This window comes from Oncorhynchus clarkii, chromosome 7 (assembly GCF_045791955.1).
Source record: "Oncorhynchus clarkii lewisi isolate Uvic-CL-2024 chromosome 7, UVic_Ocla_1.0, whole genome shotgun sequence".
NCBI lineage: Eukaryota > Metazoa > Chordata > Actinopteri > Salmoniformes > Salmonidae > Oncorhynchus > Oncorhynchus clarkii.
In genome coordinates this window covers 32525576-32540640 of record NC_092153.1, presented here as the reverse complement: position 1 = coordinate 32540640, position 15065 = coordinate 32525576, and the positions used below count along the sequence as shown (strand labels likewise).

The window sequence follows — 15065 nt, the reverse complement described above, 5'->3', positions numbered from 1 at the left end:
AGTCCTTTATTCTACAAAACATTATGATTTGTTGAAAGTACTTGGCTCATCCCAGTAGTCATCCAGTACAGTTGTATTGACATTAGGGAATTTATAGTATATCTATAATTTTGAATGCAAGAAAGTAAGTATTGTACAGATCAATAAAAACTAAATCCTATTAAAAATATATATAAATCATTCCTACATTTTGTTGTTGGTGTTATCGCCTTGAAAATCACTTATTACAAAGATATTCAAAGATCCTTGAGGGCAAACTGTTATCGGGGGAGGTGTCTATATTAAAGAGGATTACTAGCCATCTCATGACTCCCGCCGAAGTTGGCTCCCCTGCCTGTTTCGGGCGGTGCTCGGCGGTCGTCGTCACCGGCCTACTAGCCGCCACCAATTCCTTTACCCTTTTAAGTTAGTTTAGTCTTATGAGTTGCACCTGTTACTATTTGTGTTTTCTTGATTTGCTTACTTCTTTAAGCTTGTGAAGCCCACCCTTGTTTGTGCGGGATTATATTTTGTTCACGTTTTGTATCGGAGGTGTTATTGTGCTCCATCCGGACCGTTGTTACCCTGTGCTTTGGATTGGTCAGTGTTTTCCGCCCTGTGTTTTGGGCATGACCATTTTGTGCTGGAATAAAGTGCATTTCTCCGTGAACCCTCTGCTCTCTGCACCTGATTCCTACTTTCCCCTCCTAGTCATCCGTGACAGAATCCCGCACCTTGTCATGGAATAAGCAGGAGCAGCCACACCTCTCCCATCGATGGAGGAGAGGGTCTCCATTACACCACCATTCTTCACCGGATTGGGTCAGCAATGGATCAGCTGATGGAGAGGATGGACCGATGGGAGAGGAGTGGCCTTCCCACCTCTCCTCCAGCGCCCCCTCCACCAGCACCACCTACCCCTGCTTCAGCGTCCGACTCCGGTGCCCTGCGTCTGGTGGTCCCCAGGGAGTACGATGGGTCGGAGGCTGGGTGTCAGGGGTTTCTCCTACAACTGGAGTTGTACCTAGCTACCGTCCGTCCGACTCCCTCAGGGGAGGAGAGCGTGAGCGTCCTCGTCTCCTGTCTGACTGGGCGAGCCCTGGAGTGGGACAACGCAGTGTGGAATGGCCCAGACTCGGCGAGGGATCACTACCCCGAGTTCACCCGCCGATTCCGGGCTGTGTACGACCACCCACGGGAGGGCTGGTCCACCTGCGACAGGAGACGAGGAGCGTGCAGGACCTTGTTCTGGAGTTCCGGACCTTGGCCGAAGGGGCGGGGTGGAACGACAGGGTTCTGATGGACCACTATCGTTGTAGCCTCAGGGAAGACGTCCGCAGGGAGCTAGCGTGTCGGGACACCACCATCTCCCTGGATGAACTGATAGACATGTCCATTCGTCTGGACAACCTGCTGGCTGCCCGGGGGCGTCAGAACGGGCCCTGTCGATTCCACCTCCAGGCCCTCCTGCTCCCATCCCCATTGAGTTAGGGGGGCTGCATCGAGGGGGACCGGAGGAGGAGTTTCCTACTGCACCAGTTGTGGTCGGCGAGGACACACTGCCGACCGGTGCTGGAGGAGCTCGTCTTGGAGTCAGGAAGGCAGGCGGAGCACTACTCGTTCACCCCAGGTGAGTCAGCACCAGACTCACCCAGAGCTTCCTGTCGGCCATATGTTTGTGCTAACGTCTTTCCCTGGGTTCTCCCTCTCTACAGCATAAGGCGCTAGTCGATTCAGGCGCAGCTGGGAACTTCATGGATCGTGGGCTCGCGCTAAGGCTAGGGATTCCCCTGGTGTCGTTAGACCAACCTTTCCCCGTGCACTCCTTAGATAGCCATCATTAGGGTCAGGGCTGGTCAGGGAGGCCACGGTGCCACTGGACATGGTAACGCAGGGGGATCATAAGGAGCGGATTAGTCTATTCCTTATCGATTCACCTGCGTTTCCAGTGATGCTGGGAATTCCCTGGCTAGCTCATCACAACCCAGTGATTTCATGGAGACAGGGGGCTCTTCGAGGGTGGTCAGAGGAGTGTTCAGGCAGGTGTGTAGGAGTGTCTGTAGGTGCGACTACGGTGGAGAGTCCAGACCAAGTTTCCACTGTGCGCATTCCCTCTGAATATGCCGATTTGGCTATCGCCTTCTGTAAAAAGAAGGCGACCTAATTACCACCCCATCGTCGAGGGGACTGCGCGATAAACCTTCTGGAAAACGCTGCACTTCCTAGGAGTCACGTCTACCCATTGTCCCAGGAGGAGACAGTGGCTATGAAGACATACAGTGCCTTGCGAAAGTATTCAGCCCCCTTGAACTTTGCGACCTTTTGCCACATTTCAGGCTTCAAACATAAAGATATAAAACTGTATTTTTTTGTGAAGAATCAACAAGTGGGACACAATCATGAAGTGGAACGACATTTATTGGATATTTCAAACTTTTTTAACAAATCAAAAACTGAAAAATTGGGCGTACAAAATTATTCAGCCCCCTTGTTAATACTTTGTAGGGCCACCTTTTGCTGCGATTACAGCTGTAAGTCGCTTGGGGTATGTCTCTATCAGTTTTGCACATCGAGAGACTGACATTTTTTCCCATTCCTCCTTGCAAAACAGCTCGAGCTCAGTGAGGTTGGATGGAGAGCATTTGTGAACAGCAGTTTTCAGTTCTTTCCACAGATTCTCGATTGGATTCAGGTCTGGACTTTGACTTGGCCATTCTAACACCTGGATATGTTTATTTTTGAACCATTCCATTGTAGATTTTGCTTTATGTTTTGGATCATTGTCTTGTTGGAAGACAAATCTCCGTCCCAGTCTCAGGTCTTTTGCAGACTCCATCAGGTTTTCTTCCAGAATGGTCCTGTATTTGGCTCCATCCATCTTCCCATCAATTTTAACCATCTTCCCTGTCCCTGCTGAAGAAAAGCAGGCCCAAACCATGATGCTGCCACCACCATGTTTGACAGTGGGGATGGTGTGTTCAGCTGTGTTGCTTTTACGCCAAACATAACATTTTGCATTGTTGCCAAAAAGTTCAATTTTGGTTTCATCTGACCAGAGCACCTTCTTCCACATGTTTGGTGTGTCTCCCAGGTGGCTTGTGGCAAACTTTAAACAACACTTTTTATGGATATCTTTAAGAAATGGCTTTCTTCTTGCCACTCTTCCATAAAGGCCAGATTTGTGCAATATATGACTGATTGTTGTCCTATGGACAGAGTCTCCCACCTCAGCTGTAGATCTCTGCAGTTCATCCAGAGTGATCATGGGCCTCTTGGCTGCATCTCTGATCAGTTTTCTCCTTGTATGAGCTGAAAGTTTAGAGGGACGGCCAGGTCTTGGTAGATTTGCAGTGGTCTGATACTCCTTCCATTTCAATATCATCGCTTGCACAGTGCTCCTTGGGATGTTTAAAGCTTGGGAAATCTTTTTGTATCCAAATCCGGCTTTAAACTTCTTCACAACAGTATCTCGGACCTGCCTGGTGTGTTCCTTGTTCTTAATGATGCTCTCTGCGCTTTTAACGGACCTCTGAGACTATCACAGTGCAGGTGCATTTATACGGAGACTTGATTACACACAGGTGGATTGTATTTATCATCATTAGTCATTTAGGTCAACATTGGATCATTCAGAGATCCTCACTGAACTTCTGGAGAGAGTTTGCTGCACTGAAATTAAAGGGGCTGAATAATTTTGCACGCACAATTTTTCAGTTTTTGATTTGTTAAAAAAGTTTGAAATATCCAATAAATGTCGTTCCACTTCATGATTGTGTCCCACTTGTTGTTGATTCTTCACAAAAAAAATACAGTTTTATATCTTTATGTTTGAAGCCTGAAATGTGGCAAAAGGTCGCAAAGTTCAAGGGGGCCGAATACTTTCGCAAGGCACTGTACGTCACCGAATCTCTGGGACAGGGGTACATTCGGCCCTCCACGTCACCCGTCTCCTCAAGCTTATTTTTTTGTGAAGAAGAAGGAGGGAGGTCTGCGTCCGTGCATTGATTATAGAGGTAGCTACCCACTACCTCTCATCGCTACAGCGGTGGAATCATTTCACTGGGCGCGTTTCTTCACAAAACTGGACCCGAGGAGTGCATATAACCTGGTGCGTATCCGGGGGAGGAGATGAGTGGAAGACCGCATTTAGTACTACATCTGGCCATTATGAGTACCACGTCATGCCATATGGGTGGAAGAATGCTCCAGCCGTTTTCCAATCTTTGGTAGACAAGATTCTCCGAGACCTGCACGGGCAGGGAGGGGTAGTGTACATCGATGACATCCTGATCTATTATGACACACACGCCGCGCACATGTCTCTGGTGCGTATAAGGTACTTGGGTGACTGCTGGAGCATGACCTGTATGTCAAGGCTGAGAAATGAGTGTTCTCCAAACAAGCCGTTTCCTTCCTGGGTTATCGCATTTCCACCTCCGGGGTGGTGATGGCGTGTGACCGCGTTACAGCCGTGCGTAATTGGCCGACTCCGACCAAGGTAAAAGAGCTGCAGAGGTTTTTAGGGTTTGCCAATTACTACCGGAGGTTTATCCGGGTTTTGGTCAGGTGGCTGCTCCCATTACCTCACTGCTGAAGGGAGGACTGGCGCTCTTGCGCTGGTCAACAGAGTCGGGGCAGAGCTTTCAGTCGTCTGAAGGAGCTGTTCACCAATGCGCCCGTGTTGGCGCATCCGGACCCCTTTTTAGCGTTCATAGTGGAGGTGGACGCGTCCGAGGCTGGGGTAGGGGCCGTGCTGTCCCAGCACTCGGGCACGCCACCGAAGCTCCGCCCTTGCGCCTTCTTTTCGAAGAACCTCGGTCCGGCAGAGCGAAACTATGACCTGGGGGACCGGGAGTTGTTAGCTGTAGTCAAGGCTCTGAAGGTGTGGAGACATTGGCTTGAGGGGGCTAAACACCCTTTTCTCATTTGGACTGACCATCGTAATCTCGAGTATATCCGGGCAGGGAGGAGACTGAATCCGTGTCAGGCTAAATGGGCCATGTTCTTTACCCGGTTCCGTTTCACCATCTCGTACCGGCCAGGCTCCCAAAACGCGAAGGCCGACGCGCTGTCCCGCCTATATGATACCGAGGAGCGGTCCATCGAGCCGACCCCCATCCTTCCACCTTCATGTCTCATGGCACCGGTGGTACGGGAGGTGGACGTGGAGATAGAGGGCATCACGGTTGGAGCCTGCACCCCCCCAGTGTCCAGCAGGGTCTCAGCCGCGGGGTGTCCGTGACAGGTTAATTCGTTGGGCCCATACTCTACCCTCCTCGGGTCATCCTGGTATCGAGAAGACGGTGCAGAGTCTTAGGGGGAGGTACTGGTGGCCCACGTTGGCGAAGGACGTGAGGTTTTATGTCTCCTCCTGCTCGGTGTGCGCTCGGAGCAAGGCTCCCCGACACCTGCCTAGAAGGAAGTTAGAGCCCCTCCCCGTTCCACAAAGGCCGTGGTCACACTTGTAGGTGGACTTCCTCACCGACCTACCCCCGTCCCAGGGAAGTACTACGATCCTGGTCGTTGTGGATCGGTTTTCGTCTCATCCCGTTGCCCGGTCTCCCTACGGCCCTGCAGAGGCTCTGTTTACCCATGTCTTCCGGCACTACGGGGTGCCTGAGGAAATCGTCTCTGATCGGGGTCCCCAGTTCACGTCCAGAGTTTAGAGGGTGTTTATGGAGAGGCTGGGGTCTCGGTCAGCCTGACCTCGGGTTTCCACCCGAGAGTAATGGGCAGGTGGAGCAATTAAAGCAGGATGTGAGCAGGTTTCTGCGGTCCTATTGCTGGGATCGGCCAGGTGAGTGGGCGAGGTATGTTCCATGGGAAGAGCTCGCTCAGAACTCCCTTCGACACTCCTCAACTAACATGTCTCCCTTCCAGTGTGTGTTGGGCTACCAGCCGGTCCTGGCGCCATGGCATCAGAGCCAGACCGAAGCGCCTGCGGTGGAGGAATGGGTGCAGCGCTCAAAGGACACCTGGAGAGCCGTCCAGGAATCGTTGAGACTGGCTGGGGGACGACAGAAGAAGAGCGCTGACCAGCACCGCAGTGAGGCCCCCGTGTTCGCACCGGGGAACCGGGTCTGGCTCTCGACCCGAAACCTGCCCCTCCGCCTGCCCTGCCGGAAGCAGAGGCCACAGTGTGTGGGGCCATTTAAAGTCCTGAGGAGGATAAACGAGGTGTGTTATAAGTTACAACTTCCTACTTTTTATCGTATTAACAGCTCGTTTCATGCGTCTCTCCTCAAGCCGGTGGAGGCTGGTCCCCTACAAGAAGGTGAGGTGCCAGAGGTCCCTCCGCCCCCTCTGGACATCGAGGGGTCCCCGGCGCACACAGTACGTGCCATTCTGGACTCGAGACGCCGGGCGAGGGGCCTACAGTACCTCGTGGACTGGGAAGGGTACTGGAGGAGAGGTGCTGGGTACCGGTGGGGGACATTTTGGAACCTTCACTCCTGAGGGACTTCCACCGCCTCCACCCGGATCGCCCGGCACCTCGCCCCCCGGGTCACCCGAGTGCACCAGTCCCTCCAGCAGCAAAGCATCCCTACAACATGATGCTGCCACCCCCGTGCTTCACGGTTGGGTAGGTGTTCTACGGCTTGCAAGCCTAACCCTTTTTCCTCCAAAAACAATGTGTTTTTGTTTCATCAGACTAGAGGACATTTATCCAAAAAGTACGATCTTTGTGCAGTTGCAAACCGTAGTCTGGCGTTTTATGGCGATTTTGCAGCATTGGCTTCTTCCTTGCTGAGCGGTCTTTCAGGTTGTGTCGATACAGGACTCGTTTTACTGTGGATATAGATACTTTCGTACCCGTTTCCTCCAGCATCTTCACAAGGTCCTTTGCTGTTGTCCTGGGATTGATTTGCACTTTTCGCACCAAAACACGTTCATCTCTAGGAGACAGAACACGTCTCCTTCCTGAGCGGTATGACGGCTGCGTGGTCCCATGATGTTTATACTTGCGTACTATTGTTTGTACAGATGAACGTGGTACCTTCAGGCATTTGTAAATTGCTCCCAAGTATGAACCAGACTTGTGGAGCTCTACAACATTTTTTCTGAGGTCTTGGCTGATTTCTTTTGATATTCCCATGATGTCAAGCAAAGAGGCACTGAGTTTGAAGGTAGGCCTTGAAATACATCCACAGGTACTCCTCCAATTGACTCAAATGATGTCAATTAGCCTGTCAGAACCTTCTAAAGCCATGACATCATGTTCTGTAATTTTCCAAGCTGTTTAAAGGCACAGCCAACTTATTGTATGTAAACTTATGACCAACTGGAAATGTGATACAGTGAGTTATAAGTGAAATAATCGGTCTATAAACAATTGTTGGAACAATTACTTGTGTCATGCACAAAGTAGATGTCTTAACTGACTTGCCAAAACTATAGTTTGTTAACAAGAAATGTGTGGAGTGGTTTAAAAACTAATTTTAATGACTCCAACCTAAGTGTATGTAAACTTCCGACTTCAACTGTATATAGCCATTGATTCTTAAAGAATATAACTTGCGAAAAACAACTTCAAGTTCAACTGTCTAACTTGATCAGAACCCAAAAGCTTGTGGATAAATTGCATTCACTCCATTGTTTGTTAACAATGTATTTATAAACATAAACATAAACATTTATAAACATTTATAAACACTTTATGGCTTCAAATGTCACCAGAATTCAAGAACAACTGTAATATACTTGTGGATCTACAAGATTACTAAATGTACACCACCACGCAATATGAAACTATCCTCTTTCATCTAGTTGAACCTCAGGTTTCATATCCAGGTAAAGCAAACATTTACTTTCATGTCAATCAAATACAATAAATGTTCAGAGGATAAGTTGCATCCATGGCAGACAATCACATCAAACATATTCATGAAAGCTGAATGTCTGAAAGCTCAACATAACTGCACTTATGTACCTCTAAAGGATAACTCCACTTTTCGATCGTACGTCCCAGGTAAATTGGTGATCCTCTTCAGGTTGACAGTGATGGACATGTTTCTGTTTGAGTATGTAACTGTATCCAATAGATATCATCGTACAGCTCTGATCTGTTTGAGTGTGGAGACCAGTAGCTCACATGCTGTCAACTGAACCTCTAACAAAATCTCCTATCCACATAGGTGTTGATTCAATGAGGGACAAAAACAGTGTTTTGTTTTCTAAAGGGGAAGTTCCTAATGTTTGAGGAATGTGAGGTAGGAGTTGCCCAGCCTGGTTAGTCACAATCAGACAGAACGCATAGGCTACGTTTACACAGGCAGCACAATTCTGATCTTTTGCTCAATTATTGACACAAAAGCAGATATGATCAGTCAAAAGACCAAATAGTAATACAAAAAAAGGTACAGAATTGGGCTGCCTGCCTGTGTAAACCTTGAGGGTCTGTCCATGTCAACTGGATTCCAAATAATGTTTTTAGAATAAATTAAGTTGCTCATATTACAACGACTGGTGTATTCACATGGGTGTCTTTAAAAACTATTTTTCATAAAAAGTTATGACTGGAGATACAGTTTCCTTCACCTCAAGGCTTGCGTTCATAAATATACTCAACAAAAATATAAACGCAACATGCAACAATTTCAAATATTTTACTGCGTTACAGTTCATTAAAGGAAATCTGTCAATTTTTAAAAATGCATTAGGTCCTAAGCTATGAATTACACATGACTGTGCAGGGGAAGGCCCGCCCACTTGGGAGCCAGGTCCACCCAGCCAATCAGAATAGGTTTCTCCCCACAAAAGGGCTTATGACAGACAGAAATACTCCTGGGCACCCCCCTTCCCCTCCTCAGACGATCCCATAATTGTCTGGCAATAACTCTGGTGGACATTCCTGCAGTCAGCATGCCAATTGCAAGCTCCATCAAAACTTCAGACATCTGTAGCATTGTGTTGTGTGACGACAACTGCACACTTGAGCGGCCTTTTATTGTCCCAAGCTCAAAGTGCACGTGTAATGATTATGCTGTTTAATTGGCTTCTTAATATGCCACACTTGTAAGGTGGATGGATTATTTTTGTAAAGGTCAAATGCTCACTAACGGGGATGTAAAAAAAAATGGACAAAATGAGAGTAATAAGCTTTTGGTGGATATGGAAAATGTCTGGCCTCTTATTTTAGCTCATGAAACATGGGACCAACACTTTACATGTTGTGTTTATATTTTTGTTCAGTAGAAGCAAAATGGATTCCCTTTAAATTAAACAAAAAACACTTTGTATTTACTGTATATATATATATATATATATATATATATATATATGTACTGTATACATGTGGTCCCAACAAGTTTAGCATATTCATAGCAGCACTGATTTGGGTGATTGAGCTACTGTGGAATTACAAGTCAGTAAGTGCTTTTTTCTAATATAATGGGTACACCACTGTCTTAAGCCTTAATATAAAATTGATTAAAATTGTTTTCTCTCCCCCTCAAACTCCACACAATACCCCATAACGACAAAGCAAAAACAGGCTTTTAGAACATTTTGCAAATGTATTAAAAATAAACTGAAATAATAGATTTACATAAGTATTCAGACCCTTCATCACTTTCTAGAAGCATCTTCGGCTGCAATTACATTCGAGACTTCTTGGGTATGACACTACAAGCTTGGCACACCTGTATTTGGGGAGTTTCTCCCATTCTTCTGTGCAGATCCTCTCAAGCTCTGTCAGGTTGGATGGGGAGCGTCAATGCACAGCTATTTTCAGGTCTCTCCAGAGATGTTAGATCGGGTTCAAGTCCAGGCTCCGGCTGGACCACTCAAGGACATTCAGAGACTTGTCCCGAAGCCACTCCTGCGCTGTCTTGGTTGTGTGCTAGGGTTGTAGTTCTGTTGGAAGGTGAACCTTTTCCCGAGTCTGAGGTTCTGAGCGTTCTGGAGCAGGTTTTCATCAAGGATCTCTCTGTACTTTGCTCTGTTCATCTTTCCCTCGATCCTGACTAGTCTCCCAGTCCCTTCCACTAAAAAACATCCCCAAAGCATGATGCTGCCACCACCATGCTTCACCTTAGGGATGGTGCCAGGTTTCCTCCAGACGTGATGCTTGGCATTCAGGCCAAAGAGTTCAATCTTGGTATAGAATCTTGTCCTTAACGTGCCTTTTGGCAAACTCCAAACGGGCTGTCATGGGCCCTTTACTAAGGAGTGGCTTCCGTCCAGCCACTATACCATAAAGGCCTGAATGATGGAGTGCTGCAGAGGTGGGAGAACCTTCCAGAAGGACAGCCATCTCCATAGAGGAACTCTGGAGCTCTGTAAGAGTGAACATCGAGTTCTTGGTCACCTCCCTGACCAAAGCCCTTCAACACTGATTGCTCATTTTGGCCGGCGGCTCAGCTCTTAGAAAAACTTCCTCCATTTAAGAATGATGGAGGCCACTGTGATCTTGGACCCCTTCAATACTGCAGACATTTTTTGGTACCCTTCAAACAGCTCTGTGCCTAAAGACAATCCTGTCTCGAAGCTCTACAGACAATTCCTTTGACCTCATGGCTTGGTTTTTGCTCTGACATGTACTGTCAACTGTGGGACCTTATATAGACAGGTGTGTGCCTTTCCAAATTATGTAAAATTAATTGAATTGAATCCATTTTAGAATAAGGTTGTAACGTAACAAAATGTGGAAAAGGGGAAGGGGTCTAAATACTTTCCGAATGCACTGTGTGTATCACGAACGTCAAATCCACTTCTTTGGCTTCAAAAGCACATTACTTTGTTGTAACACGGAAATACTCTTGAATACAGGGTGGGTGTAATTTCAATCCAACAAATATAATTCACAGATTGGACCTACCCTTTCAGACCCTAGCTGGTACGCCATTGAAATTGAAATAGCATTGACATTTTAACTTCCAACTACTACCACAAAGATGGCTGCTGGTGTTGTGCTGAAAATCTCCCCCTTGCCAGAATACACTTCCCTTTGCGTTCTTCAATGCTGCAACTTGCTTTCTGCTCATTACTCAGTTGTCAGTTTAGCTTACATTTTTTTTAACCTTTATCTAACTAGGCAAGTCAGTTATTAAGAACAAAATCTTATTTTCAATGATGGCCTAGGAACAGTGGGTTAACTGACTGCCTTGTTCAGCGGCAGAATGACAGATTTTTACCTTGTCAGCTCTGGGATTCGATCTAGCAACCTTTCGGTTACAGGTTACCCCCCAACACACATACATTAACTATTAATTTCGGTTGCCTATCCTGACGTGGAGTTTGTTCTATAGAAAGTATTTGACTCTAGCCACAAAATTAAGGAAATTAGATGGGGGAATTCTGGCAGGGGGGAGATTTTCAGACCAACACCCGGTCCTCCCACTGTTGAATGTCAACTTGAATGGGAATGTCAATTCTATCATATAAGTATGTTTCCTATAGAAGATTGAGATTATTATTTAAAACCTCAAAATGACCTCAAAATCAACGTTTTGTCTTAATCAATGACCAAGATATTGATGTCTCATGGTAGTGTGGGGGGGAGGGTCCAAGAATAGGCTAAAGGGTCCAACTTAGAGGACCGATATCTCCTGAACGGTTGTCATTCATGTCAAATATTAATATTCAGACAATTTCTATCATGGGTAAATATTAGAGGTGAAACGGTACGTGTATTCGTATTGAACCGTTCGGTACAGAGTCCACGGTGCAGTACAATAATCATATATTATATATAGGAAAATATATACACTGCTCAAAAAAATAAAGGGAACACTTAAACAACACAATTTAACTCCAAGTCAATCACACTTCTGTGAAATCAAACTGTCCACTTAGGAAGCAACACTGATTGATAATACATTTCACATGGTGTTGTGCAAATGGAATAGACAACAGGTGGAAATTATAGGCAATTAGCAAGACACCCCCAATAAAGGAGTGGTTCTGCAGGTGGTGACCACAGACCACTTCTCAGTTCCTATGCTTCCTGGCTGATGTTTTGGTCACTTTTGAATGCTGGCGGTGCTTTCACTCTAGTGGTAGCATGAGACGGAGTCTACAACCCACACAAGTGGGCTGTGGCAAGAAGGTTTGCTGTGTGTGTCAGCGTAGTGTCCAGAGCATGGAGGCGCTACCAGGAGACAGGCCAGTACATCAGGAGACGTGGAGGAGGCCGTAGGAGGGCAACAACCCACCTCCGCCTTTGTGCAAGGAGGAGCAGGAGGAGCACTGCCAGAGCCCTGCAAAATGACCTCCAGCAGGCCACAAATGTACATGTGTCTGCTCAAACGGTCAGAAACAGACTCCATGAGGGTGGTATGAGGGCCCGACGTCCACAGGTGGGGGTTGTGCTTACAGCCCAACACCGTGCAGGACGTTTGGCATTTGCCAGAGAACACCAAGATTGGCAAATTCGCCACTGGCGCCCTGTGCTCTTCACAGATGAAAGCAGGTTCACACTGAGCACATGTGACAGACGTGACAGAGTCTGGAGACACCGTGGAGAACGTTCTGCTTCCTGCAACATCCTCCAGCATGACCGGTTTGGCGGTGGGTCAGTCATGGTGTGGGGTGACATTTCTTTGGGGGGCCGCACAGCCCTCCATGTGCTCGACAGAGGTAGCCTGACTGCCATTAGGTACCGAGATGAGATCCTCAGACCCCTTGTGAGACCATATGCTGGTGCGGTTGGCCCTGGGTTCCTCCTAATGCAAGACAATGCTAGACCTCATGTGGCTGGAGTGTCAGCAGTTCCTGCAAGAGGAAGGCATTGATGCTATGGACTGGCCCGCCCGTTCCCCAGACCTGAATCCAATTGAGCACATCTGGGACATCATGTCTCTCGCTCCATCCACCAACGCCACGTAGCACCACAGACTGCCCAGGAGTTGGCGGATGCTTTAGTCCAGGTCTGGGAGGAGATCCCTCAGGAGACCATCCGCCACCTCATCAGGAGCATGCCCAGGCGTTGTAGGGAGGTCATACAGGCACGTGGAGGCCACACACACACTACTGAGCCTCATTTTGACTTGTTTTAAGGACATTACATCAAAGTTGGATCAGCCTGTAGTGTGGTTTTCCACTTTAATTTCGAGTGTGACTCCAAATCCAGACCTCCATGGGTTGATAAATTTGATTTCCGTTGATAATGTGTGATTTTGTTGTCAGCACATTCAACTATGTAAAGAAAAAAGTATTTAATAAGAATATTTCATTCATTCAGATCTAGGATGTGTTATTTTAGTGTTCCCTTTATTTTTTTGAGCAGTGTATTATAGCTAGGAAAATGTATATTTCATTGTAAAAACAATATTGCATAAACCAATGGCGTATAAATTAACGTGGGAAAAATATCCACATAGTAATAAAGTTGTATTTTTTTAAAAAGTTGTTTAGTCTCGTAGCTAGCGGTATGTAGCTCCGCTCATGAGTTATTTCACTCTAGCGAGAACAGATCCGGGACCGTCGTAGCAGCAATTATCTTATGAAGGAATTAGCAGTTAGCTAAATGCTAAGGAGCAACATGGCAAGCATTGGTGAACCAGAACTAGAAGACTCCCCTGTATCATTCAGGTCTGCCGTCTGGGAACATGTCCGTTTCCCTGTAAACTAAAATGGAGATTGCCAACAAGTGGTAGATAAAACCTATACAAAATGTAGGCTCTGTTTGTCGATACGAGTTACTCATTTGCACCAACATCACCCCAAAGTGTCAATCGGTGGGACTAGGTGAAAAAATGAAATGGCAACCACTTCTTCCCACAGCCAACAATATTGAGAGTTGCCAGATGGAAGCCAGTCCTCAGTAAAAGGCACATAAGATAGCTTACCAAGAGGCGCAGCGGTCTAAGGCACTGCTTCTCAGTGCCTGCGGCATCACTACAGAGTCTGGTTCGATTCCAGGCTGTACCACAACCGTCTGTGATTGGGAGTCCCAAAGGGCGGCGCACAATTGGCTCTGCGTCGTCCGGGTTTGGCAGTCATTGTAAGAATGTGTTCTTAACGGACTTGAAACAGACGCCTCAAGTCCTCAACTGGCAGCTTCATTAAATAGTACCCGCAAAACACCAGGCTCATCGTCAACAGTGAAGAGGCGACTCCGGGATGCTGGCCTTCTAGGCAGAGTTGCAAAGAAAAGGCTATATTTCAGACTGGCCAATAAAAATAAAAGATGGCCAAAAGAACAGACACTGGTCTTATTTAGACTAGTTGAGTATCTGGAGCATCAAGATTCGTGGGTTCAATCACAGGCTCAAAATGGCCAGAAACAAAGTACTTTCTTCTGAAACTCATCAGTCTATTCTTGTTCTGAGAAATTAAGGCTATTCCATTTGAGAAATTGTTAAGAAACTGAAGATCTCGTACAACGCAAACTGGATCTAACAGAATAGACAGAGTGGGAGGCCCCGGTGCACAACTAAGCAAGAGGATGAGTACATTAGAGTGTCTAGTTTGAGAAACAGACACCTCACAAGTCCTTAACTGGCAGATTAAATAGTAAAAATAGTACCCGCAAAACACCAGTCTCAACATCAACAGTGAAGAGGCAACTCCGGGATGCTGGCATTCTAGGCAGAGGTGCCAAGAAAAAGCCACATCTCAGACTGGCCAATAAAAATAAAAGATTAAGATGGACAAAAGAACACAAGACACTGGACAGAGTGACTCTGCCTAGAAGGCCAGCATCCCGGAGTCGCCTCTTCAGTGTTGATGTTGAGACTGGTGTTTTGCGGGTACTATTTAATGAAGCTGCCAGTTGAGGACTTGTGAGGCGTCTGGTAGCAGAGTTTTCAGCTGTGCTAACATAATTGCAAAAGGGTTTCCTAATGATCAATTAGCCTTTAAAACGATCAACTTGGATTAGCTAACGCAACAATTGGAACACAGGAGTGATGGTTGCTGATAATGGGCCTCTGCACGCCTATGTAGATATTCAATTATTATTTATTTTTTTATCTGCCGTTTCCAGCTACAATAGTCATTTACAACATTAACAATGTCTACACTGTATTTCTGATCAGTTTGATGTTACTTTCAAAAACAAGGACATTTCTAAGTGACCCCAAACTTTTGAACAGTAGTGTATATATCACACACACACACACACACCACCAGTTAAACCGTTG

The 15065-nt window shown here is 46.6% G+C and overlaps 1 protein-coding gene across 1 annotated transcript in view; it reads right to left on the bottom strand.

Moving 5' to 3' along the window:
- The window catches only part of LOC139413198 (fer-1 like family member 4), a 104361-nt gene extending 96245 nt beyond the window's left edge, over positions 1–8116 (bottom strand). Inside the window, exon 1 of the mRNA XM_071160300.1 lies at positions 7910–8116. Coding sequence (XP_071016401.1) covers positions 7910–7988 — 79 coding nt within the window. The 5' untranslated portion in view covers positions 7989–8116. The remainder of the gene's footprint in view (positions 1–7909) is intronic.
- Positions 8117–15065: the final 6949 nt, after the last annotated feature.